We start from the raw sequence: 24,659 nt of genomic DNA, 5'->3' as shown, positions 1-24,659 counted from the left end.
ATAAAAACAATATCCTTATGTGTTTTGCAAACATGCTTTACTCCTTAACAGTTTGCACTGCTCACCAATTTATTACATATCCTCATCATCAGTAGCAAAATCCTCTTCGTCCTCTGAAGTGTCGTCAAGGAAATCACTGTCAAAGCTATCACTACCATCCTCGGCAGTACTGGTGCAGCTTTCTTCATACACAATTTCCTGCAACTCATCTGGAATGAAAGCATCTTTGAACCACTGTACTTCCAATTCATTTGCAGAATTTCTCTGCCAACCGTTATCCTCTAGTTTTGGAATGCTAGGATTCTGGCACACTGCATTCCTCCAAATGAGAGTTTGAAAGTTGGCTCTTGATATGTGCAGTGACAATACTTGACTACAAGGAGGCATCTGACACAGATCAATTCCACCACTGCATGAGATGGTACCTTTCTTTCCTTTGAAACGCTGGCGAACTATGTCATACCTCACTTTGTTGACACTTGTGCATGAGGTTTTGCCATACAGCTTGCACACAAATGACTCTAACATGAGACAGTCATTACTCGAAACAGCTGCTGATGTTCCAAATCTGGAGAACAGAATTCTAAGATCTTCCTCCTTTTGAAGAAACTTTAGAGCTTTCAGCTTTCCTTGCCCAGCAAAGCAACTTGTTGTGTCACAGCCTGTGAATGCATGGACACCAAGTAATGCATCTTTGCTATCTGAGAGACATTGATTTGTCGCCTGTTGTTGCCACAGCCAGTATCAAAAATCAGGGTCTTTCCAATTGTCTCTGAGAATGAAAGGAGAAGTAAGAAGACATCCGTGTCTGGTGATCTGACAACAATTGTTTCACAGTTTGGTTGGCGGGAAGCATATTGACAGTGCAGTATAATTCGTGTGTCTGCCTCTTCCTGTGATGAGTAGAGATCTAGACAAGGTACAGCTGTGGTAAATTCATCCGTGTCACTGTAAAGTAAGGTGCATCTCTCTTCACAGACAAAGAAGATTTCCCTGTTTCTCAGTTTCTTTGCATATTCGTTACTTTCCCATTCCTTGAGGAGAAACCTGATGAGGGGTCTTTTGTTATCAACGCAGCTGAGAAATGATTTCCAACGTCTGGGCACTGTTGTTGCAGATCCTCTTAACAAGTATGCATCTTCTATGATTGAATCTTCTATGTAAGTATCAGTCACAAAGTGTACACAAGCTGCTTGTGGTAAGGAGGAAAATGTAAGTTTGGCTACTTCACCAAATGTATTTGGGATTGCTGACAGAGTTTGTAACAGTGCATTGCCATCAACAATGTAAACGGTGTTTGTTTTGTTTTTGCATAATCCTCGAACATTAATGAATTGTCAGGCGTGAGCTTGTGTAACAGAGTTGCTTTGTTGGTCTTCAGAGGTAAACCATCTGATGAAGCCAGCGACCATGGAGTAGGTGTTAGAGGATATTGAAGAACTTTTTGAAGATCAACACTGTGTTCTTGGGACAAAACAAGAAGCTGGCCAAATAAATTTCTTTGTGCCTTGATTTTGACCACGTTCATGTCTTTTTTCACTGTTACCACTTTCCTCAATGATGCAAATGTCTTGGTCTTGTTCCTTTCTAATGGCTTGTGAAATTCTACAGTCTTTTCCTTCAGTCTGTTTTCAACAAAACTTTCAAACAATCTTTTTCCTGTTTTTTCCACGGCTAGCAGGTCATCAGCAACATCCTCTTGCACTTTCATTCCTGAAGCTAGACTGACCAGACCATCTTCAACTTCAAAGGGATTGATAAATAATGCTGAAAATGCCTGGAGGATCTTTTGCACTCGCTTTTCACTTTGTCTTTTTTCTGCAAGGCTCAATTCTTTGTGGGTGTCTATATCTATACAGTTGTTGTTGCTGATCATTCTTTGGGTTGCTGATACATATTCTGCTCGATTGTGTCTTGTTACACTCCAACGGTAATAGCTTGGAAGACTCTTGCTGAACCCAACAATACCTCCTTTTGTCTTTGCATGTTTGTTTATTGTTTGTCCAATGGTCATATCAACTGCTATTCTTCCAGCAGGCGTCCTTGATCTGGAGACACTAAATCCATTATCTTGTAACATTTCTTCTGCCCCTGGGTGGGAATGAATCAGGTTGGCTAGTGACACAAAATATACACTGAGATACTTGGCATAATTGTGGTGATTCATGGTAAAAAGCAGTGTGCACAGTTCTTTTAAACAAGATATATGAAGAAGAAAGTTGGTAGCTCGCAGAAACTGGAGGAGAAGCCAAACTCTGTCCATGTATTGGATCCAGTATTGTGCAGTTTTTCCGTACTTTCCTGAGCGGACACTCTCTTTGAAGGCTTCATACTGGGAAAATAACTCAGCATACACAGTTGACTGGAGAATTTTATTAGCTGTATGGCTTGAAATTCCTTCGGTGAATTCCTTTATGTAAGACATGAGGTCTTTACTGAGTTTTGAATCCGTGTTCTCAAATTTTGCAAGCAGAAGCCTCTCTAGAGCCTCCAAAACAGACACATGCACTCGTATAGCCCTGTTGTAGTTCTTTCCACTCATAACCCTATCCATAGAACCATGTGCACATAGCCCTGCTTCAGTCACAATTTCTTCAAAACCAGATCCACTTTGGAGCTTTCCCAGGGCACCAAGATATGAAATTATGGTGTGAAAGACACCCAGGTGAATAATGACTGTTCTGTAAAGCTGTGGGTTTTGCCAGACAATATCGTAAGCTTTCTTTGCTACAGCAAGGTCAAATGTTACAAATGTATATGTGTTATATGCCCATTAATCATGCCTGAATTGTGCTAGTAGAAAATTCCTCTTGTTTATTTATCACTGAAAGGAAGCAAATACACTGTAATATATATTTTTTTCATATTATAGAGAAAATGGCTATCAATATCAAAGATTTAAAAACCCTATATAGCTTTGTAAAATATTTTATGATATGAGGCAAAAAATGAGACATGACAATAAAATTCCACTATTTATTGCATTTGAAGCAATTTTAGGGTGATAAACAATCATTTTATTCACAAAAATGAGTTCACGAAAAATTGCACCCATGACCTTTCAAGGGCCATAACTCCTGTAAATGATACTTGAAAAAACTGTAACACCCGGATTAATTTGTGTTATATGTCCCTGAAGCATGCCTGAATTGTGCTAGTGCAAAATCCCTCTTGTTTATTCATCCTGAAGGGAAACAAGTACACTGTAATAGATTTTTTTTTTCAAATTATAGAGAAAATGGCTATCAAAGATTTAAAAACGCTATATGGCTTTGTAAAATATTTTATGATATGAGGCAAAAAATGAGAAATAACAATAAAATTCCACTATTTATTGCATTCGAAGCAATTTTAGGGTGATAAACAATCATTTTATTCACAAAAATGAGTTCACGAAAAATTGCACCCGATGACCTTTCAAGGGCCATAACTCCTGTAAATGATACTTGAAAAAACTGTAACACCCGGATTAATTTGTGTTATATGTCCCTGAAGCATGCCTGAATTGTGCTAGTGCAAAATCCCTCTTGTTTATTCATCCTGAAGGGAAACAAGTACACTGTAATAGATTTTTTTTTTCAAATTATAGAGAAAATGGCTATCAAAGATTTAAAAACGCTATATGGCTTTGTAAAATATTTTATGATATGAGGCAAAAAATGGGAAATGACAATAAAATTCCACTATTTATTGCATTCGAAACAATTTTAGGGTGATAAACAATCATTTTATTCACAAAAATGAGTTCACGAAAAATTGCACCCGATGACCTTTCAAGGGCCATAACTCCTGTAAATGATACTTGAAAAAACTGTAACACCCGGATTAATTTGTGTTATATGTCCCTGAAGCATGCCTGAATTGTGCTAGTGCAAAATCCCTCTTGTTTATTCATCCTGAAGGGAAACAAGTACACTGTAATAGATTTTTTTTCAAATTATAGAGAAAATGGCTATCAAAGATTTAAAAACGCTATATGGCTTTGTAAAATATTTTATGACATGAGGCAAAAAATGAGAAATTACAATAAAATTCCATTATTGATTGTATGTGAAACAATTTTAAGGTGATAAACAACCATTTTATGCACAAAAACGATTTCACAAAAAATTGCACCTAATGACCTTTCAAGGGCCGTAACTCTCGTAAATGACACTTGAAAAAAACGGTAACACCCGGATTAATACTCAAGATATAGTGCTGTTTCAGAAAAACCATGTGGCGAAAACTCCCCAGGGGGGGGGGGGGGGGGGGGGGGGGAGGGTTTCGCCCACTGGCCCATGCACTAATAATGGAATGTATGGGGGCAGAGCCAGGGGGCGGAGAGAGGTGTATAAAGTGCTCGTTATTCTATTTCTCCACCAATATTGAAGATTTGCATTTAAAAAAAAAAGCTGTAGATGTTAATCTAAGTTATTCAAATAAATATTCGCAACTATGGTGACCATTACCTCATTAACATTACTCTTACTATTATGATTGTCACTGGCACATCACCTTTCCAGAAACACGCTCTGTATAAAGGATATTTTGCCTATATTGTTATGTAACTATAATACTACAATTCTATGACACTTTAATTGTGAACCTCAATGTTTTCCTCCTACTTGGGAGTTCTCCTGTCTAATTTAAAGAGTAAACTAACGAACTTTGTTAAAACAATCTATCTATGCTTGTTTATTTTTTATTAATGTATGTCTTATGTAAAGTTCATTTCTAATAATTCTTTCCAAAAGTTCCTAAAAAAATATGGAGAAATATCTTATCTTTTCAGTTGTTTTATATAAATGTATACTTTTATTGTTGTATATATATAATATATTAAAAATGTTTCGTATTCAAAGCAACTGACAGCAACAAGTTATTTTTGTGTGATAACTCTTGTTATGTGTATATGACGTGGCTCTTAAAAAATCCTTAATTAGAACATTATCCTGAGAATCTGAAAATTAAAAAAAACATATTAAGTCTAGTAATGTTCGCTCTTTTTTGTGTGGTGGTGGGTCGGGAGGGGGGGGGGGGTCACTTTGTCATCCGCCTACCATTTATCCCATGTGTTTTAAGAGCCCCGAAAAGTGCTTTGCTGGAGGCAGACTCCTGCTGTCCCTTCCTATCGCCCTAAATCTGCCATCTATATCCTAACAGCTCTCTTTCCTTCTATAAGAATGAGTCTGTGCAGTGTTTGCTTTGTTTTCCAGGCCAAGTTTCAAACGAAAGTAGAAAAAATATTTGTTGAAATCTCTTATCTATGTTTTATCAAATATGTAACATCAGGCATTTAAGCGTGTACCTTATTGTGTGAATCGATTCCGATCCTTGACCACCATGATGTCTTCTATATGTTTTCCGAGTTGTTTCCTGTCTTTGTCTTGGAACGGCTTTACTTGGTTTTGTCCTAGCCCTGGTTGGAGTCCTTGACTGTGAGGGAAACAGTCAAATGTCTAGTTATAGTTTTGAGAGATATTTTTTTCCTTCTAGAATCATCTATCTGTTATGTATTGTCATATATTATGTTGTTTTTTATTGTACATCTATAAACTTTTGACTATTCCATTTTCTTCCTTTTTACGGGGGCGCGGAAATGACAGGGATGTGACAGGCCGTAAAACCTTTAAAAACGAAAACGATTCTGATTCTGTCTGTGGAAAGTCTCATATTTCATTCGATTAAGTTGTTCTTTTGGATGTATTTCTAACCTTATATTATGTCTCACTTTTACATAATGTTTGTTGAAGATAAATTCGAGATCTAAATTCTTTTGACTACCGCATGCCATTGCCTTCCTTTTCATGGTTGCTTATTGGCCTTAAAGTATCGCAAGTTTGTAAATTAGAAAAAAAAAATCATTGCAAAGTTTCCCATTAAGGCAAAGTTACCCTTTTTGATGAAGGAACCCATCATACCATGGGTAAAGTTAGATCTTGCTGCCTCTTCTGTTCACCCCCCCCCCCCCTCCTTTATCTGTTACCTCTTTCGATCTAACGTGCGATCTTCTAGGAAAAACCAATTCACAGAGAGATCTAGTTCCCTCTAGGTAAGACAATTTAGGGCCTTTAATGGAGACTTTGATACTCTGCAACAATGGGAAAAATAAATGGAAAATAGAATTTCATTTAGATACATTTTTGATTTTTTAAAATGGCAACTGAAGTTAACCAAGATAATTTACTATTTGCCTTGGCATCGTCAGATGTCATCGCCTAGGCATCAAGAAGGAATATAAATAATCCATCAAACAAATGTATGATGTCAGCAGGAATCGTTCATGTTGTCCAAGTTGAGCAAGAGCAAGCAAATTGTCTCATTTCAGAACAAGGACACAGAGTCACATGGTGAAGACAAATGGTTCAAAATGAATGAGGTTAAAGTCACTCAGATCATATTGTTTTTATACCGTCACGTCACTGTGGTTCTCACCCAATTCTCCCAGTGGAGAATAGTTCTGTGCTCTGCTACTTTCAGTGGAAAACTTTTAATTGGTAACTGGAAAACTCCTAACAGTAATTCGACTGGATGGAGCTTCTGACCACTGTTGCTGTGTCTTCAAACCCACTATATTCCCTTTTCCAGATTATTTTCTGTTTTTATCTTGGAATGAGATTTCTTGATTTTGTCCCGGCCTGAGCCGGAGTCCTTGACTAAGAGGGGGAAACAGTCAATTGTATATTATTAGTTTGGGAGATGATATTTTTTTTCTGTCGTAAACCGTGTCTCTTTTGTGTTTTGTTATATTTATTGTTCTGAATTTGTTTTGTAAACATTTAATTGTACTCCTCTTTGTGGGGTCCTGTGCTTTTGTCGAGATGATACTTTTAGATGATCTCAAACGAAGTACAATGATCGTGTATTAGAATCGACTTCTTTTCCCTCTTTGAACTATCCCCTTTGTCTTAATTTCCCTTGTCTGCATATCATTTAATTGTGAATCTAAAACATTTGACTCCGATTTTCTTCTTTTTTTACTGGCGCTGAAATAACATTTTAAGTGTCGCAAGTGCTGTAAAACCCTTGTAAACAAACGTCAAACGTAACACAAACAACAACCACCAGGGATAGCATGGTGGGATCCAGGCGAGACTTGTGGGAGTCTCAGTCGAAATGTCAAGATAAATTGTCAGGTGGATGACATACACATCTCCTCGTTTATTGAATTTGTAACCTAGGTCTTTTTTTTCTTCTTCATCATTGCACTAGTGACCTAAGTGATGGTGAACCCTCAATTTATGTTCTTTAAATGTCCCATCATCTTCCTATTGCTAGATGCTGCTGTTATGACTGAAAGTGCGGCTATGTGATCTAGTGGTATGACACTCGCTTTCAGATCGGAAGGTCCTGGGTTTGAGCCTCGCTCGGCGCATAGTTGAGTCCTTGGAAAAGGCTCTTTACTCACATTCTCTCACCGTACTCAGGTGTAAAATGAGTACCTGGCCGTTAACAGCGTTGTCTTTGTCCGAAAAATTGTAATATTGCCTGACAGGCGTCATGTCCCGTCCTACATGTTAAATGTTGCTGTTGACCAGGGACCCTTTGTAAAGCGCTTTGAGCACATTTTAGTGGATATTGCGCTATATAAAAGCTCATTTTCTTTTTTAAAGTGTCACGTGTCACACAACCCATTTAATCTTCCAGAAGCAAACAAAAAATTAGTCCTTCAGAATTCTGAGTCATGAAACCAGAGTTAATCCTTGTTTCTGTTGCATTAATAGCTCAGTTGGTATAGCACTTGCTTCACACAAAAAGGAACTGAGATCAATCCCGGGTGAAGATAATATTTTTTTTCTGACCCCCCCCCCCCCCCCCCCCCCCTTCCCCCCTGGTGTCAACTAACAGTGATTGGATGGTAAGGTGGCAAGTGCTTTGCGATAGACTAGCATTCTATCCAAAGGGTAGTAAGCAATTGCTATAGTCCGTTTCACGCTACAGAAACCGGGATAAAACTTTGGCTTCATAGGCTTAATGACTATGAAGGACTAGTTTTTTTTATTACCAAACAGTCGGGTCAGAAAAATATCCTCCTACCCTACTTGGATTCAAAATCTATCTGTTTACTCGCACATTTGATGCTCTATTTATTAAGCTGTTGTATAAACAAAACAAAAAAAAAAAAAAACACACGAAAAACAACAAACAGTCATATTTTATTTTAAAAAACAAATAATTTATTTTATAATCATGCCATTTTGATTGGATATTGTATAACCCTTTCCAGTTAAATGTTATTTATTTAAACATTTCACTGAACCCGGCCTCATACATTCTCATACACTCTTTCTCTCAAAATTAGAGATGAAGTGATTATCTATATTATATAAACATGAATAATATAATTCATATATGAGACATAAGCAAAGGTCTTTCATCGTACTGAGGCTCTAGCGTTTGTAGATCCAATGGCATCCATTTATGTTAGTTACATATCACAGACTGGGAGTGCCTGAAATTGAAGAAAAATGGTCATTTACTGAATTATCAAATCTGCATCTATAAGTAGGAAGAAATGAACATTAAAAAAAAACAAAACAAAAAAAACTCCAACAAAACTACAACAATGAAAAATGAAATCCGGAAAAAAACCCAAAACAAATAAAAAATACACAAAACATATAAACAAAAAAAAAAAAAAACAAATAAAAAAAAAAGCATAAAAAATATAAAGTGCCACCACAATAACCTCGCCTTCCCCCTCAACCATTAAAAATATTCTAAAAATACCCCCCCCCTCCCCCCACACCACACATACACAATCTTAGAGTTAGTAAACAGCAAATGCCTTCAAAACCTTAATGAACCTATGATAAATTGAGAATTGCATTACTGTACTATTTACTTTCGGTCGTTAAGATCATGTGTCCAAAATCATTTGATTTGAGTTTTATTTAAAATTATGAGTCGAAGACGTAGAAGATATATATCACACCCACTCACACACACACACACACACACACACACACAAACACAGACACATAGAGATATGTACAAGACACAAATCATATTCTAAAGCAAAAATATAAAACTGACATAAAGTAAAGTCAAATTTATGCAGAAACGCACAAGCAAAACTTACAATTAAAAATAATTCTATTTATACAGATCAGCTCATGCAGCCTCTCCTTCAGGGGTAACGGGGGGTTTGTAGAAAGGGTCTTTGGGTAGCATGTTCTCATTCAATTTGCGGATCACATCACTATCCTGGGTAACTAAATTTCTCTGGTATATAAAAAAGAAAAAGAAAAAAAAATTGTGAATAATTGTAAAGACAGGCATACTTTTTTGTAAAAAAAATTCCATTAAAATCAGAAAGTTAGCATGGATTGATTGCGACTCTCTCTCTCTCTCTCTCTCTCTCTCTCTCTCTCTATTATATATTATATATATATATATATATATTATATATATATATTATATATATATATATATTTTATAATTTATATATATATATAGTGGGGCACCACTAGTTTTATCTCCCCTTGTGACCAAAATGTTCCCATCATACCCTAGTGATAATGATGGTAAGGACAAATACTTACATTGACCAATAACCTCATCAGACCGGTGCCACCACTTCTCGAATCCAAAGTGAGGGTGGTTTGGTATTGCATGGCTTTCAAGAGGGCTGACATTCCCTCCTCATCGATTTGATTACCTGGAATAAGACCACAAAAAATAATATAAAAATAAATAAATAAAATATGAATATATCATTATCATATCCATCATCGTCATCGTCATCATCATCATCATCATCATCATCATCATCATCACCATACTCAAGTGAAAGATGAGAACCTGGCAGGTAACATCATTATCTCTAATGAAAAAAATAAATCAAATAATGCCTTACCTACATCATGGTTTTTCTCACGTTAAATATTGCTGCTGGTTTGGGACTCATTGTAAAGCACTTTGAGCACATTTATGGGATATTGCGATATATAAAGCCATGCTTTTTGTTCATGTACAGTACTACAGTAACAACTAACATAATTAATTTAGACCTTTCATAATCAGCAAAACTCAAGTAGATCTGTGCTCTCATCTTTGTGGACTCTTTGTACATAGTTACCATCCAATATAGGGCAAAACCGGATACAACAAAGTCACTGGGACCAATGGTCGGATTTAGTTGAATGCAATCGTCACAGACAATGAATGCAGCTGGCAATTCTTAATGATTATTATTAATAATGAAAACAAGAAAATACGGGGTTTTTCAACCTCAATGGTTGCATTATATTGTTTTTCTTGGCTAAAGAAAAGGTTTGAGCCCAAGGCAGATCTCGTTACCTATTTTATTCTTTACATTTTATTTTAAGTTATGAACTTTTATATCGACTTTGGTTCAATACTGTGCGGTATTGTGGTCTTGTGGTATTATACTCGCCTTTGGACCAGGGTTCGAGTCCTGATCAGAAATTTGAATAGTTGAGTCCTTAAACAAAAGCTCTTTACCCACATTCTCTCACCTTAATTAGGTGTAAAATGAGTACCTGGCCAGTAATAGCGTTGTCTCTGTCCTAAAAAAAAGTTATATCACTTAACAGGCGTCATGTCTTGTCCTACATGTTATTATTATTATTATTTGATATAGCGCCATTATCCACAAATAGTGCTCAGAGGTGCTTTACAATAGTGTTTTTAGTATCACACATTTTCATTTATTCGGCTACAAAAGCACTATAACAGTCACACACATCTTGTTCGAAATTCACATAGAATCACGATAAGCATGATGAAAAAGATCATGTTAAGTGTCTCTGTAGGCTAGGACACCCTTGTAATGTGCTTTGAACACATTTAAGGGATATTGTGCTATAATTAATGCTCAATTCTATTTACTTCGGCCGAAGTGAGGCTATGTGGTCTAGTGGTATGACACTCGCTTTCGTATCGGAAGGTCCTGGGTTCGATCCTCGCTCGGCGCATAGTTGAGTCCTTAGAAAAGACTCTTTACTCACATTCTCTCACCATACTCAGGTGTAAAATGAGTACCTGGCCGTTAACAGCGTTGTCTTTGTCCGAAAAATTGTAATATCGCCTAACAGGCGGCATGTCCCGTCCTACATGTTAAACGTTGCTGTTGACCAGGGACCCCTTGTAAAGCGCTTTGAGCACATTTAGTGGATATTGCGCTATATAAAAGGTCAATTTTTATTAAAAAAATTTTTTTTTACTTCACTCTCCACTTACGGGATAGATTGAGATTGATAAGCATTCTGTTTCCAGCCACCCACAGCTGTCCGTCCATGTAGTCGGCCACCTCCAGCAAAGGGTTGATGAAGTCATGGGCGTCCATGTGCTAGTGGAAAGGAAGAGGGCGGGGGGGGGGGGGGGTAAAGGGATGTTCAGAAAGTATAAAAATAAAAAGATGAGTTATCTGAAGAAATAAATATTTCAATATTTGTCATTTGTGATCAGTGGAAACATATTATACTTTAATAATGGAAAATACCAAAGCACCACAACAACAGATGCATACAGCATGAAATATTATTATAACTAAAATGGCTCAGATTAAATAGGGGGATATAACCGTGGACTTTGTTAACTAAAAGCCTGATACTGACCAAAAACTTACGTCACAAAAAAAGAGAATGATCACCAAACAAAAGTGAAAAGTGAGTTGTTGTTAGAAGTGCTCAAGGAAACAAATGATTACATTTGCTGAGCTATTGATTATAACTCACAATTAACTTTTCCTTGTGATCTTGGTTTGTATCATGCTTTTGGGTAATGAAGGCTGCGATATCTCTCCTTTAGATCTCAATTAGTTGTTATTAATTAATTTAGTAATTTATTTTAAAAAATCCAGGGTTAATGATTTATTCATAAAATGCCTACATATTTCATGGAGTAAACCAATCTTTCGCTTCATTTTCATTTTGCAAAATGACAAACTCTCTTCATCATATGGAAAAAAATTTCATTAAACAATGTAATTATCTTTGAGTTATAAAAAATTCGTCAATATAATACAGATATCTGCAAGAAAAAAAAACAGATGACCGCGCAAAACAGATCAAAGGAACTTTTTAATTAAAAATCTGTTGTGAATAAAAAAAAACCCCCAAAAAAACAATGATAATTTTGTTTCTTTTTTTTTTTTTTTTTGGGAAGGAGTTATCATCCAATAAAGAAATCATACAAATATGACAAATTGTAACAAAATACAGAACAAAACAAAAATGTCGAATTAAAGTTACCAATGAAAAGAGGCATGCCCAAGACAACAGAATCCGTTAATCAAGCAGAAATGTACGACATACAAAAAACTAAAAATTTGTTTATACATACATATATTATATTAATGTATATATTACATACATATATTATATTAATTATATCAATATTATATATATATATATATATATATATATATATATATATATATATATATATATATATATATATATATATATATATATATATATATATATATATATACATACAGTATTTGGTGTTCTTGTAAAACACTGGATGAATTATTGGATTGTAAAAGAGTTCACTGCTTTAGATTTAGAACAAGCCCTGTTTATTTTACAAGCGGATTCATCTTTCTCTTGTCATGAAAAAAAAAAACAAGAACTCATTACACTTATCGAAAGTATTGCTTGAAGTGTAATAGCTTCTTTTTTTTAATGTCATATTCTTACTTTACTCTTATGTGAAGGAATGGTTTAATCTTTATTTAAGAAAAAAAACAGCTTGTAGAATACGACACTATAATTGAGATATCATGTTTTACTTCACGCCTAAATGATTATGGATTCATGTTTTAAAATGACCCTTGAAAACATATTTTGAAGTATCATGTTTAGAACTTACATAAATGTAAAAATTCAAACGATTTAAGTTTTGATAATGACAGTATGAAACAAAATCTAGAAAAAAATTTTAAACTATCTTTTTTTTTTTCTGAAAGGCCTGTAAATGTACAGAGTTCTATGTTTAATATAATGGATGCATAATTGAATCAAATAAAACAACAGACCATTATCGTGGAGTTGAGATTAGATAGGAAGGGGGGGGGGGGGAACAGCTTAAAATATGAGGTGACATTTAGACAGACTTATTATTGGCCACCATCATATGAGTATGTAACTTTGAAAAAAAATAAATAGCAGCATGCAATACCAATTATGATTAATCAGCTTAGATAAAAGTTTTGATTAGGGCATTCTTAAATTAAATGAATCAATTATCAAAATGAAGAAAAATAAAATTTAATTAGAAAAGTAGTCACAGAGACACGAACAAGATGTATGAATATGTGCATTCCGTAATATTACAATATGACACATACTGCTCCGTGACAAGAACAATACAGCTGAATTTGTCTGTAAAGATTTTTCTCACATAAATAAGTCAAAATATGTGACCACTCGTGTCTAAATGCTATTTCTTTTGGCGCGAACAGGTGTTTACAAAAGAAATTTGAGCATAACTTAAAATATTCAGATCAAATAAAAGCTTCACTGAGGGAGAGCAAATTTCTTCTCAGACTTTAAATTACTTTAAAACTTATTTTTTATTTTCTAATTCTGATCATGTTGACGTCAAACTCAATTTTTTCTTTATCTAGTTCATTCCAAAGTAATACCAAATTGACACGATGGTTCACACGAACCTTCAGAATGGTATCAAAATCATGATGCTTCAATCCGAAATCTTGATATATTCAGTATTTACCAATTTCAAAAAAGAGTCAAAAAGATGTCATATTTTGATGTATAAGCCTGACAATTCAACCTTTCAAAATACTCTAGACAAATTCAACTGTTCTGACCCGAGTTCCGTGATCAAAAACTACTAAAAACGAAGACACTTTGTCTCATTTTTATTTTGGCAAGTATTCAGAAAGGGCTACATCTTCATCATTGTGTTGTAGCAAGTCAAAAGATAGATAACGCGCTTTGAGAGCTATTGGCCACGAAACAGGGTCCTGGTATTTGTACAATAAAACAAGATGATTAATTGATGAATTTCCCATTGTATGATCTTACCAATGAGTCTGAAGACTAGTCGAACAGAGAGAAAAATGGGGAAGTTTTTTATTATGTTTTTTTTTCTCTTCTCGTTTTTTTGTTGAATTTTCAACTATCTATTTCCAACGAAGTGTTAGGAAAAAATAAACTGATAGCTCACACTTATAGGGATACACTTAACAGAAAGGGAAGGGGGTCGGGTGGTAACAATCCTAAGAACAGAGGTGTTGCCTTTAAAACGAACCTTGAAGTAAAGCCTTCTTTACATTGTTGTTTATGATAGAGAACAATTATTCATTAGGGATCTATGGCTAAATGTTAAAATGTTGGGACAGGGACGCAAATGAACTGATGATGTAGTTTCACAATAAGTTAGTCCTCTCTGTGCATCCAGCAGTGATTTGTGACTAGGTCTAATTAACCCCAGTGGAAAGTACCTTGATATACACAAGTGTCTCATCAGAAGGATTATTTTGTGTCTTATAGGATAGAATTAAAATTAAACTCTCTCCACGGGTCTTAAAGCCCTAAAGGATTAAAGAATTCCTAATAAATAATTGAATGAATGAATCTTAAAAACAATACAAAAATAAATAAATAAATAAATAAAAATGAATAAATTGATAAATAAATATATGAATAAATAAATAAATAAATTAAAAAAAAAATAAAAAAATAAAAAAATAAAAATACATGAGTGATGGTCTGAAAAAAGGTGTCGGCTATTGTGCTATTTTCGAGATTTGGGTTTTAAAAAAAAGTGAAAATAAATAGGAAATAAGGGTTTGATTTACTGAAATATCAGCAACTTTGTGCCTATTTCAGATATTCTGAAAATGTAGTGTATTATACCGAAGAAGGATTAATCTGTAGATCTGCACTAACTTTGGGGATTAAATTTACCACATGACACATTTTTTCCAGACCACCACACAAATAAATAGAAAAATAAATAAATTGATAGAAGTAGGAACCATAAAACTAAAGTGGTAAGCATACAACATCATAAGAACCGCGTGTGCAGAGAGACATATTTGACACATTGTTTTGTGTCAGAAGGGTTGGCGCAGTTGGTAGAACACTCGCTTGTCATGCAAAGAGACTGAGACCAATTCCAGGTGAACTCGAGATTTTTTCTGACCCCCCCCCCCCCCACCTGTTGTCCATCCAGCAGGGATCGGGTAGCTGGGTCTGTTAGATCTGGTGGAAAATACTTTGCGATGAACTAGCGTCTTATACAAAGGGTAGCATTTCATTCTAACTCTTAGGTATGGCGACTGAATAAAAAGAGACCCGGATTAAAACATAAATCTAGTTAATTTATGGTAGGTGCAAATTAAACTTTTTACTTCAATCTCATTAAAATTGTGACCCAACATCTAAATTCCGTATTATGCCGGGGTAATTTAGAAGTTGAAAATTTGAATTTATAGTCTTAATATTCTTCATTTTCTTATAGTATTCCCTCAAAGAAGGTCACAATTGGATTCCGATGCTGGTAACAAATTCCACTGACCTCCAAAGGTTCTCTGTATTGCCATAGAATTTTGTAGTGATATAATATGTGTATTGAAGCCAGCATCTGTTTCTATCCATACTTTAAAGAAAGAACGCCTGGAACATGGGTCATTTTGGCAAGGGCATATGCTAGTATCTCCACTACAGAAAAGTGAGTGGAGCAGGCACTTATGTTGGTAACAACAAGATATGAAGTGAGTAGAAAAGTGCCAGAAGACAATAGAGAATAAAAATTTTTTCGCGGCAGTGGTGGGGTTTGAACCTGCGACCTTATTGGTACGACAACTCCGCCTGGCAGGTGAGAGCATGACTCTACCGTGTGAGCTATCCACGAACTGTTCTTTTCTACTCACTTCATATCTTGTTATCTCCACTACCAAATTTTGAGTACACATGATGTTTCAGTCAAACATATGAAACACGAGATAACTTGTAGTTTATTGAAGTGAAAGAGAATAAATTCTTTAAGTGCGAACAACTAAAATCTTATATTTCTGATTATTTTAACTTTAAATTCACTTTTTAGACTTGTGCTTCACCCAAATATAACACTGACATGAGAGAGCGGACTACAATCCTATTATATTATTATGATTACACGCGGGAAAACTCACCTCTGATTCTTGATGACTCGATTTCCCTTTATCTTTCTTTTTGTCTTTTGTCTTTCCAATCGTTTTAGTGGCATCTGCTGCTACTGATGCTGATCGCAGTAAATTTTAAAATGGGAGTGAAAAAAAATAATTTAAAAATGAGAACATTTCATTGTCAACATGTCTGTAACTTTCATTATAAATTAAGAAATTAAGGAGCAGCACCGGTGTAAGATAAAGATCAGAACAAGTGTGCATAAAAGGTGCCAGACAAAGCAAGAAAGAAAAATAGAAGAAAAAAACATCCCAAAAATCAGTCTACCTTGACTGGGGATCGAACCTCAGATCCCCAGTCGAGGTAGACTGATTTTTAGGATGTTTTTTTCTTCTATTTTTCTTCTTTGCTTTGTCTGGCACCTTTGATACACATTTGAATTGTTAAGATTTTTATCTAACTTTCATTACCATTGTTACTTAAATAAATTGCATTATTATTATTATCATAATTATGAGACTTTAATATATATTGTATCATGTATTTAAAGAAAAATATTAAAAATATTCCTAGTTTAGGCTGTTGCATCATAAGATCCCTTTCATTAAACGTTGAGGACATGAATCTGTTGTGAACATTAGAGCTTTAAAAGAATCTTAATATTTAAATTTTAACTGTTTTTCATCTCGCAACACTTTTTTAGAAGAAACACATTATAAAACAAAAAAAAAACATGGTTTGGTAAAAGATATATTAGATTGATGATAGAGAGGAATAAATTTAGGAGTCCCAGAAATTGGTAGTTTCTCAATACCGATTTCAATCGTAAATAAAAGAGAAGACTCCGAATACTAAAATGACAATGACTTCGAACTCTTAAAATACTATAGAACAATAGCACCCCATCAAAAAATTTTAAAAAAATAAAGAATAAGATCTTTTTTTAATTTTTATTTTTTTTTTAAAGGAAAGCGAACCAAAAATAACACGACAATCGAAGCAAAAAGATGTTAAAAGAATAAAATAAATCATTTAATAATCAATAACAAGTAATTACTTTTCAACCAACGTGAAGAGATTAAAAATAAGCTTTAGCCAGTGGTCTGCAATGTAACCTCATCATTATAAAAATAATCGTTATTCTTAAAATTCAAAACAACGCCAAAATAATATATGTTTGAAGATTATATTGTGATTTGCTACAATGTTATTGAAACTGTTTTATCAACTACATTAATGCAAATAATTATTTTATGTAGTATCCATTGAGAAAAATATTATTTAATATAGTTAAACCTTTCAATGTGTTAGTCTTTGATTTTTGAGAAATAAAAAGATGCATAAATATATACATATTAACTGGTGTGTACTAGTGAAATCCACTGAGAAATCTTTGAAGAAAAATATTGGTAATGAAAATAAACTGAAATCAACATTTGAATTTGAATCAACTACCCCTCATGTCACCCTCTTCGTCTTCCTCCTCTTCAATTATCATATCTTCTGTGATAAAATTAGTTGTAAAGAAAAATAAAGCAGTTTCTTAATTAGTCGAAACAAAGATTAGAAGAAAAAAAACCCAAATAAATTACCGAACTTATTTACCCAAGGTCTCCCGACGGATTATCACCTTGTCGTGGTGGGAGGGCTTGCGTATCTCGAACCTCGACTCCAGTAAGAGAGAAAAGGGGAGAGATCAGACGAAGAGTAATCCATCGGCCCTCCAGGAATGGGGGTTGAGCGTAGGGTTGACAACCCACCTCATAAATAACAAGCTGTTACAGAAACAGAAACCAGACGTAAATCCACAACCGGCGGCAGCAGAGAAGCGGACCAGAATACTGGCTTCATGACGGTAGGAGGTCAAAGCCGAAAGGACGCCCCCGACCAGATTGCAGATCTGTTGTCACCAAAACGCAAGCTCAATGTCTCGTGCTGGAATGTTAGGACCCTATATCAAACAGGAAAACTGGCACAAGCCCAGCGCGAGATGTTGAACTACAAGATCGATTTGCTAGGCATATCAGAGGCAAGATGGACAGGAGCTAGGAAGCGCCAACTCTCAAATGGCGACCTGATCATTTGGTCAGGACGAAAGGATGACCAACACAGAGAAGGTGTTGCCCTCTTGATAGCCAGGCAAAACAACAAGTCACTATTGGAATGGAAACCGATAAGTGAAAGACTTTTATACACAAGACACAACTCAAAATACACCAAGCTATCAATCCTCACATGCTACGCACCTACAGAGGATTCAGATGAAGAAAACAAAGAAGAATTTTACGATATTCTAAGAATGGCCGTTGAAAACATTCCAAGACATGATATGCTCATGATCATCGGAGACCTTAATGCTAGAGTTGGCAATACACAAACAAATCAGTCCATTGGAAAGGAGGGCATAGGGGTAATGAACAACAATGGAAGCAGACTGGCAGAATTTTGTGAAGAACACAACTTCATTATTGGTGGAACTTTCTTCCCACACAAAAACATCCACAAATTGACATGGAAATCACCAGATGGGAAAACAGAAAGTCAGATAGACCATATAATTATCAACAGAAAATGGAAGAGCAGCTTAAACGATGTCAGAGTCAGACAATTGGCAGACATTGGAAGTGACCACCATCTTGTCACAGCCAAAATCTCTACTAAATTGATGAAAACAAAAATAGCAAAACAGAAGGAGAAACGTTTCAACACAGATAAATTGAAAAACCCAGATATCCAAAACAATTTCAATATCTCAGTAAGAAACAAATTCAGTGCAATACAAGATATTACAAACATGACAATCCAAGACTTCAACCACGTCATGCAGGAAAGTGCCACTGAACACTTAGGACACAATAAATCCAATACAGAGAATTGGATATCAGCAAGGTCATGGGAGCTCATTAACCAAAGAAAATCAATCAAACTAAATCTCCTGAACGCTAAATCCCCCCGACTGAAAGAAAGGCTATCCAGTGAATACTCATTGAAGGATAAAGAAGTGAAAAAATCCACAAGGAAAGACAAAAGAGATTTGGCAGAAAATTTAGCAACTGAAGCAGAAAATGCAGCTGTAAGACAAGACACACAAACACTATACAAAATCACAAAAAAGCTCTCGGGAAACAGAAGTTATGGTCAAGAGAAACCATTAAAATCCCAAGATGGTAGTGTCATCACAGACGAAAAGGAGAAAATTGAAAGATGGAGAGAATATTTCGCAAACCTTCTGAACAGACCAGACCCATCTTCTTACACAGATATCCCAGAAACAGAAATGGACGTAGAGGTTAATCTTGGTCCAATCACTGAGCATGAGGTGCACGAGGCAATACAACAACAAAAAAATGGCAAGGCCCCAGGTATTGACAAAATCAGTGCGGAAATGCTTAAAGCGAACTCGCAAGAAATGTCCAAAATTCTCAGTAAATTGTTCACCAACATTTGGGAAAAGGAAGAAATACCAGAGGATTGGCAGAAAGGCATCATCCATAAAATAGCCAAGAAAGGAGACCTAGCAAATTGTGCTAACTGGCGTGGAATCACACTCCTGTCCGTAACGAGCAAAATTTTTAATAGAATCCTTCTGAAAAGAATCTCACCTCACATTGAAAACATTCTTAGAAAAGAGCAGGCAGGGTTCAGAAAAGGGAATTCATGTAGTGACCACATATTTACCCTGAGACAAATCCTGGAGCAAAGCATTGAATGGAACAGCCCCCTCTACACCATTTTTGTCGATTTTGAAAAAGCCTTTGACAGCTTACACAGAGAGTCCCTGTGGAAAATACTCCGCCATTATGGTATACCGATGAAGATAGTCAACCTAATCAAAGCAATGTACAGCAACTACCAATGCCAAGTGATCTGTGGTAACAATTTAACAGACAGCTTTAATGTAACAACTGGTGTAAAACAAGGCTGCATACTCTCCCCGCTTCTGTTTATCCTGGCTCTAGACTGGCTCATGAAAAATACAATTGATGGTAAGAAGAGAGGCATTCGCTGGACACTGACATCCTTTCTGGAAGATATAGACTAAGCAGATGATATCGCGTTAGTTTCCAGTACACACAGAGACGCCTCAGAGAAACTAAACGTATTACACAAGAACGCCTCGAAAATTGGACTGAAAATAAATTTCGATAAGACTGTGTACATTAGGGTGAATCCAAAACATGACAGTGAAATTAGGATAGATGAACATATAATTGAAGAGGTAACAGAGTTCTCCTACCTCGGATCCAAAATAACAGACGACGGAAATGCAGAACACGATATCAAGCACAGAATTCAAAAGGCAAACCAGGCTTTCGGCATGCAGAAAAACTTTTGGAAATCAAAACAAATAATGAGAAAGACAAAGCTGAAAATATACAAGAGCAATGTTTTAAGTGTACTGCTTTATGGAAGTGAAAGCTGGAAAATGACATCCTCCTTAATACAGAAACTAGAAGCCTTTCAGAACAAGTGTTTAAAAAGAATTTTTAATTTATTTTGGCCTACAAAAATAAGAACAGTGGATCTATTAAAGAAAGCTGACTGCACTAGCATTGATAGCCAAATAAAAAGAAGAAGATGGCGTTGGCTGGGTCATGTGGCCAGAATGGAAAAAGGGTCACTTCCCAAGACAGCCTTGTACTGGACAGCAGATGGGAAGAGAAAGCGGGGAAGACCTAAAGAAACCTGGCGAAGGACCATGGAGAAAGAATTAAAGGAAGCAGGCCTGTCCTGGAATACAGCCACCGCAAAAGCAGCCGATCGCAAAAAATGGAGATGTCTGGTGGATGCCCTATGTGCCTCAAGGCCCGAAGAGGATTAAGTAAGTAAGTATTTACCCAAGGCTTTTGATTCTGTACCTCATAAGAGATTATTCATTAAACTAAAAGCATATGGATTTAAAGGGAATATCTTTAACTGGATTAAAGACTTTCTTAATAATCGAATACAAAGGGTCATTGTCAATGGTGTGGGGTCGGATTTTAAGAATGTAATTAGCGGTGTACCCCAAGGAAGCGTATTAGGACCACTTTTATTTCTTTTATATATAAATGATTTACCATGTGGCATAAATTCAGCCTGCAAACTGTTTGCAGACGATACAAAGATCTATAGTACAACTGAACATCATAACATTATACAAAATGATATATTTTCACTTTTCAAATGGTCTACAACATGGCATTTGGATTTTAATATTTCGAAATGTAAAGTATTACATATCTATAGGAAAATTACCGATACTTCTATGTCAAATCTACTTTCCCTTGTGCCTTATGAAAAGGATGTGGGAGTTACTTTTGATTCACATTTGAATTTTGATTTACATAGCCTATTGATAATTGTGTAAGGCGTGCAAACAGAATGATGGGAATAATATATAGAACCTTTATAAGTCTTGATAAAACCACATTTTTATATTTGTATAAATCGCTCGTTCGACCAATTCTAGAATACGGAAATTGTATCTGGAGCCCATTATATAAAAGACAATCTATTAGTATTGAAAGTGTACAGAGGAGAGCTACCAAAAAAAAATTATACAATACAGTATTTATCTTATAAGGAAAGGTTAGAATTTCTTGACTTACCCAGTTTGAAATATAGAAGAATTCGTGGGGATTTAATTCAGGTTTATAGATTGGTACATGGTATGGATAGGATAGACTTTTCTGGTTTTTTTTTCATATTCTAATATTACTTTTACTAGAGGGGACAAGTTTAAGATTTTTGTCTCTAGATGCATAACAAACATAAGACAAAACTGGTTCGGTATTCGTATTGTTCAGAAATGGAACAGTTTGAAATTTGAAACAAAGAATGCAAAATCTATGGATTATTTCAAGGTGTTAGTAGACAGGGAATTATATGATGGGAGATTTATATATGACGAATAATACGTGTTTGCTCTGCTGTTGACATGGCTTTCAATTTGTATGTATATATTATGCATTATTATATTATTATGGTTATCTTCTACACGCGTGTGTATGCTTTGCATGTCACAGATATATGTTTGTACACCAGATGAGTACATTTAAGTTGGAATACTATCTTTACCATGTGTATCATTATTGTAATATTTAATCAATAGATTTATGGCATTACTAATTAATATTAAGGGCATTCAAGGGATCTTATCCTATTTTGCCCTATATCACATGTTATGTTATGTTATGTTATGTTATGTTATGTTACCCATAGATGCCATTTAATGTATTTACTGATTTTTACTATGCCATGTTATCTCAAATATTGCATGGAAGTAGAGCTTAAAGAAGATTGTTATTGTTTTAATGTGTAATCTAAAAGAAGAGAAATGAGCCTAGTATTTCATTATTATATCTAAAACTTTGTCTGAAAGATACTTGTATGTAGTTATACCATTAAGACCTACATTTAAATCTCAGCAAAGGGTTAAAAAGTCGTTTAACCAAATCGCTTAAAATTTTTAAACATTGTCTTAATTCGTATCATGGCTTTTTCATGGATCCAGAGAAGAGAACCTAAGAAAGACCAAACTTAGAAGTTTGTGCTGCTGTTTTTTGTATAAAATTCTGAACAGGTGTGGGATCGTCTGTTGTGTAAAATTCAAAGATAAGTATATATTTATATTTAAATCTTTGACTTTCAGACATCTGTTTGTCTACAATAAACTGATTAATTGCAAGAAGAGGTGAATTTGCATATTTTTAGTCTTAATTAAAATATGCACCAAGTGTTTCATGTTTGATTTTCTTCATTTCAATGATTGTATTGACATTGATTTTTTTTTAAAGTTAAAAAGAAACACAAAAACCCCGTAGCTTTTGACCATCATGTAAATACAAAGATTTGTAAAGTAAAAACATAACATATTGTAGATGAGCTTTTGTGCAATGATGTAAAGATTTAAAAAATATATGAGTGATATAATCTGAAAAATATACTGAACATCAAAATAAATTTGATAAATTTGTTTTGAAAAATACCCCCATAAGTGATGGATCTTTTTGAATGCATTAAACATCTATAAGATGTCAAATTATCTGACAATGTAACATCAAATTTTGCCAGGAAAAACTTCAAGCTTCTTGTTTCTCTGAATCAAATAGTAAAAAAAAAAGAGAAAAAAAAGAAGAAGCAACTTTCATGCATAACGCGATTACGAATCAATTTTCAGCTACTTTCTGGTGAATTATGTCCATTGGTGAAAAGACTAAAGCATGTCATTATCTTTTCCTCAGTACTAGTTTCATCAAATTTTAATGCTAGTTTTTTAAAACTTTATAACTGATTAATATTTGTCAACTTACTTGTGATGATCAGTATATAAATAATTTCATAAATCATGGCACAATGCCAGATTTTCTAATCATGATCACTTTGACTTTGAACCCAAGTATGATTATATTTATAGATTCAATTCGATAAAATCCCAGATTGACACTGTGGGTCAAAAATAATATTTTAAAGTTCTAATAGAATCAAGCAAAAGTTGCTGCTTGAGGATAAGAGAAATAAATAACAAAAGTCGAATGGGATGGAAGCTTTAATTTAATCAACAAAGACAGCTGATTTGGACGTTTTGGCTTTCCCTTTTATCAACAAAACATGGTTGAATGCAACACTTGAGCTTTTATATGGCGGAATATCCACTAAACGTGCTCAAAGTGCTTTACACAGGGACCCTGACCAAACAGCAACACGTAACATGTAGAACGAGACACGACGCCTGTTAGGCGAAATTATAATTTTTCCAACAGACAACGCTGTTAACGGTCAAGTACTGGTTTTACACCTGAGTAAGCTGAGAGAATGTGAGTAAAGAGCCTTTTCCATTGACTAAACTATGCGCAGAGTGAGGCTCAAACCCAAAGATTCGACCCGAAAGAGAATGTCATACCATTAGACCACATAGTCGCACTGAAGACGAATTCGTCTTTAATATTTCATTCACCATGATTTGTTGACAAAGGGACAACCCTGAACGTCCACATCATCTGTCATTCTTAATTAAATCAATGCTTCCATTCCATTTGACTATTGTAATTTTAAAGAATTAAAGAAGAAAATCATTACGTTGAAATCGGCTAAGTTATCTATTTAGTCAGTTCTTTGTGTTGGGTCAAGTCTGAGTGTAAAAGTATTAACATTGCTATATAAAATTTTCAAGATACGAATACATGTTGTTTTTTTTAAAAAAAAAAGCAAAAACAAGAGAAATAAATAATTATGCAATGGCAGATAAAAATATGAAACAGGAGGAATGTGTATGATAATGATGATCTATCCTGATATGACATATCAAACCACATTTTGATAGAACCCCCCCCCCCCCCCACCCCCAGAAATATCCCCCAAAAAACAAAACAACAATTAAAAACACTTTGTCATATTTGTAACCTTCAAATTTACACGTCTCGAGTTGATATGAACGAACACGCTGTGTGATATCGCAATTATTGTTTTTTAAAAAAAGAAGAAAGAAAAAGTTCTTTTGTCAGTCTTTACTATGAAAAAAACAAACAAACAAAAAAACCCCCCAAAAAACAAAAACAAAATAACCCTCCCCTCCCCTAAAAAAAATAA

General features: G+C 34.8%; 1 protein-coding gene across 26 annotated transcripts in view; it reads right to left on the bottom strand.

Annotated features, from left to right (window-relative positions):
• Window positions 1–8,131: 8,131 nt before the first annotated feature.
• LOC144962582 (leucine-rich repeat-containing protein 71-like) overlaps window positions 8,132–24,659 on the bottom strand; it is a 56,656-nt gene continuing 40,128 nt past the window's right edge. For 14 of the 26 annotated variants that reach the window (XM_078895641.1, XM_078895644.1, XM_078895651.1 and 11 more), the window contains 6 exons: window positions 16,115–16,203; window positions 14,001–14,015; window positions 11,188–11,296; window positions 9,528–9,643; window positions 9,065–9,207; window positions 8,297–8,434 (listed from right to left, as the gene is read on the bottom strand). In XM_078895641.1, the coding sequence (XP_078751767.1) occupies window positions 9,097–9,207; window positions 9,528–9,643; window positions 11,188–11,296; window positions 14,001–14,015; window positions 16,115–16,203 (440 nt within the window). In that variant the 3' untranslated portion in view covers window positions 8,297–8,434; window positions 9,065–9,096. Of the gene's footprint in view, window positions 8,435–9,064; window positions 9,208–9,527; window positions 9,644–11,187; window positions 11,297–14,000; window positions 14,016–16,114; window positions 16,204–17,543; window positions 17,592–24,659 lie in introns of all 26 variants that reach the window. The other 12 variants (XM_078895642.1, XM_078895646.1, XM_078895654.1 and 9 more) reach the window with 2 other exon arrangements.

This window comes from Berghia stephanieae, chromosome 1 (genome assembly GCF_034508935.2).
Source record: "Berghia stephanieae isolate SIO BIC M18660-M18661 chromosome 1, UCSD_Bste_1.3, whole genome shotgun sequence".
Classification (NCBI taxonomy): Eukaryota; Metazoa; Mollusca; class Gastropoda; order Nudibranchia; family Aeolidiidae; genus Berghia; species Berghia stephanieae.
This window is presented reverse-complemented; position numbering and strand designations above follow the sequence as displayed.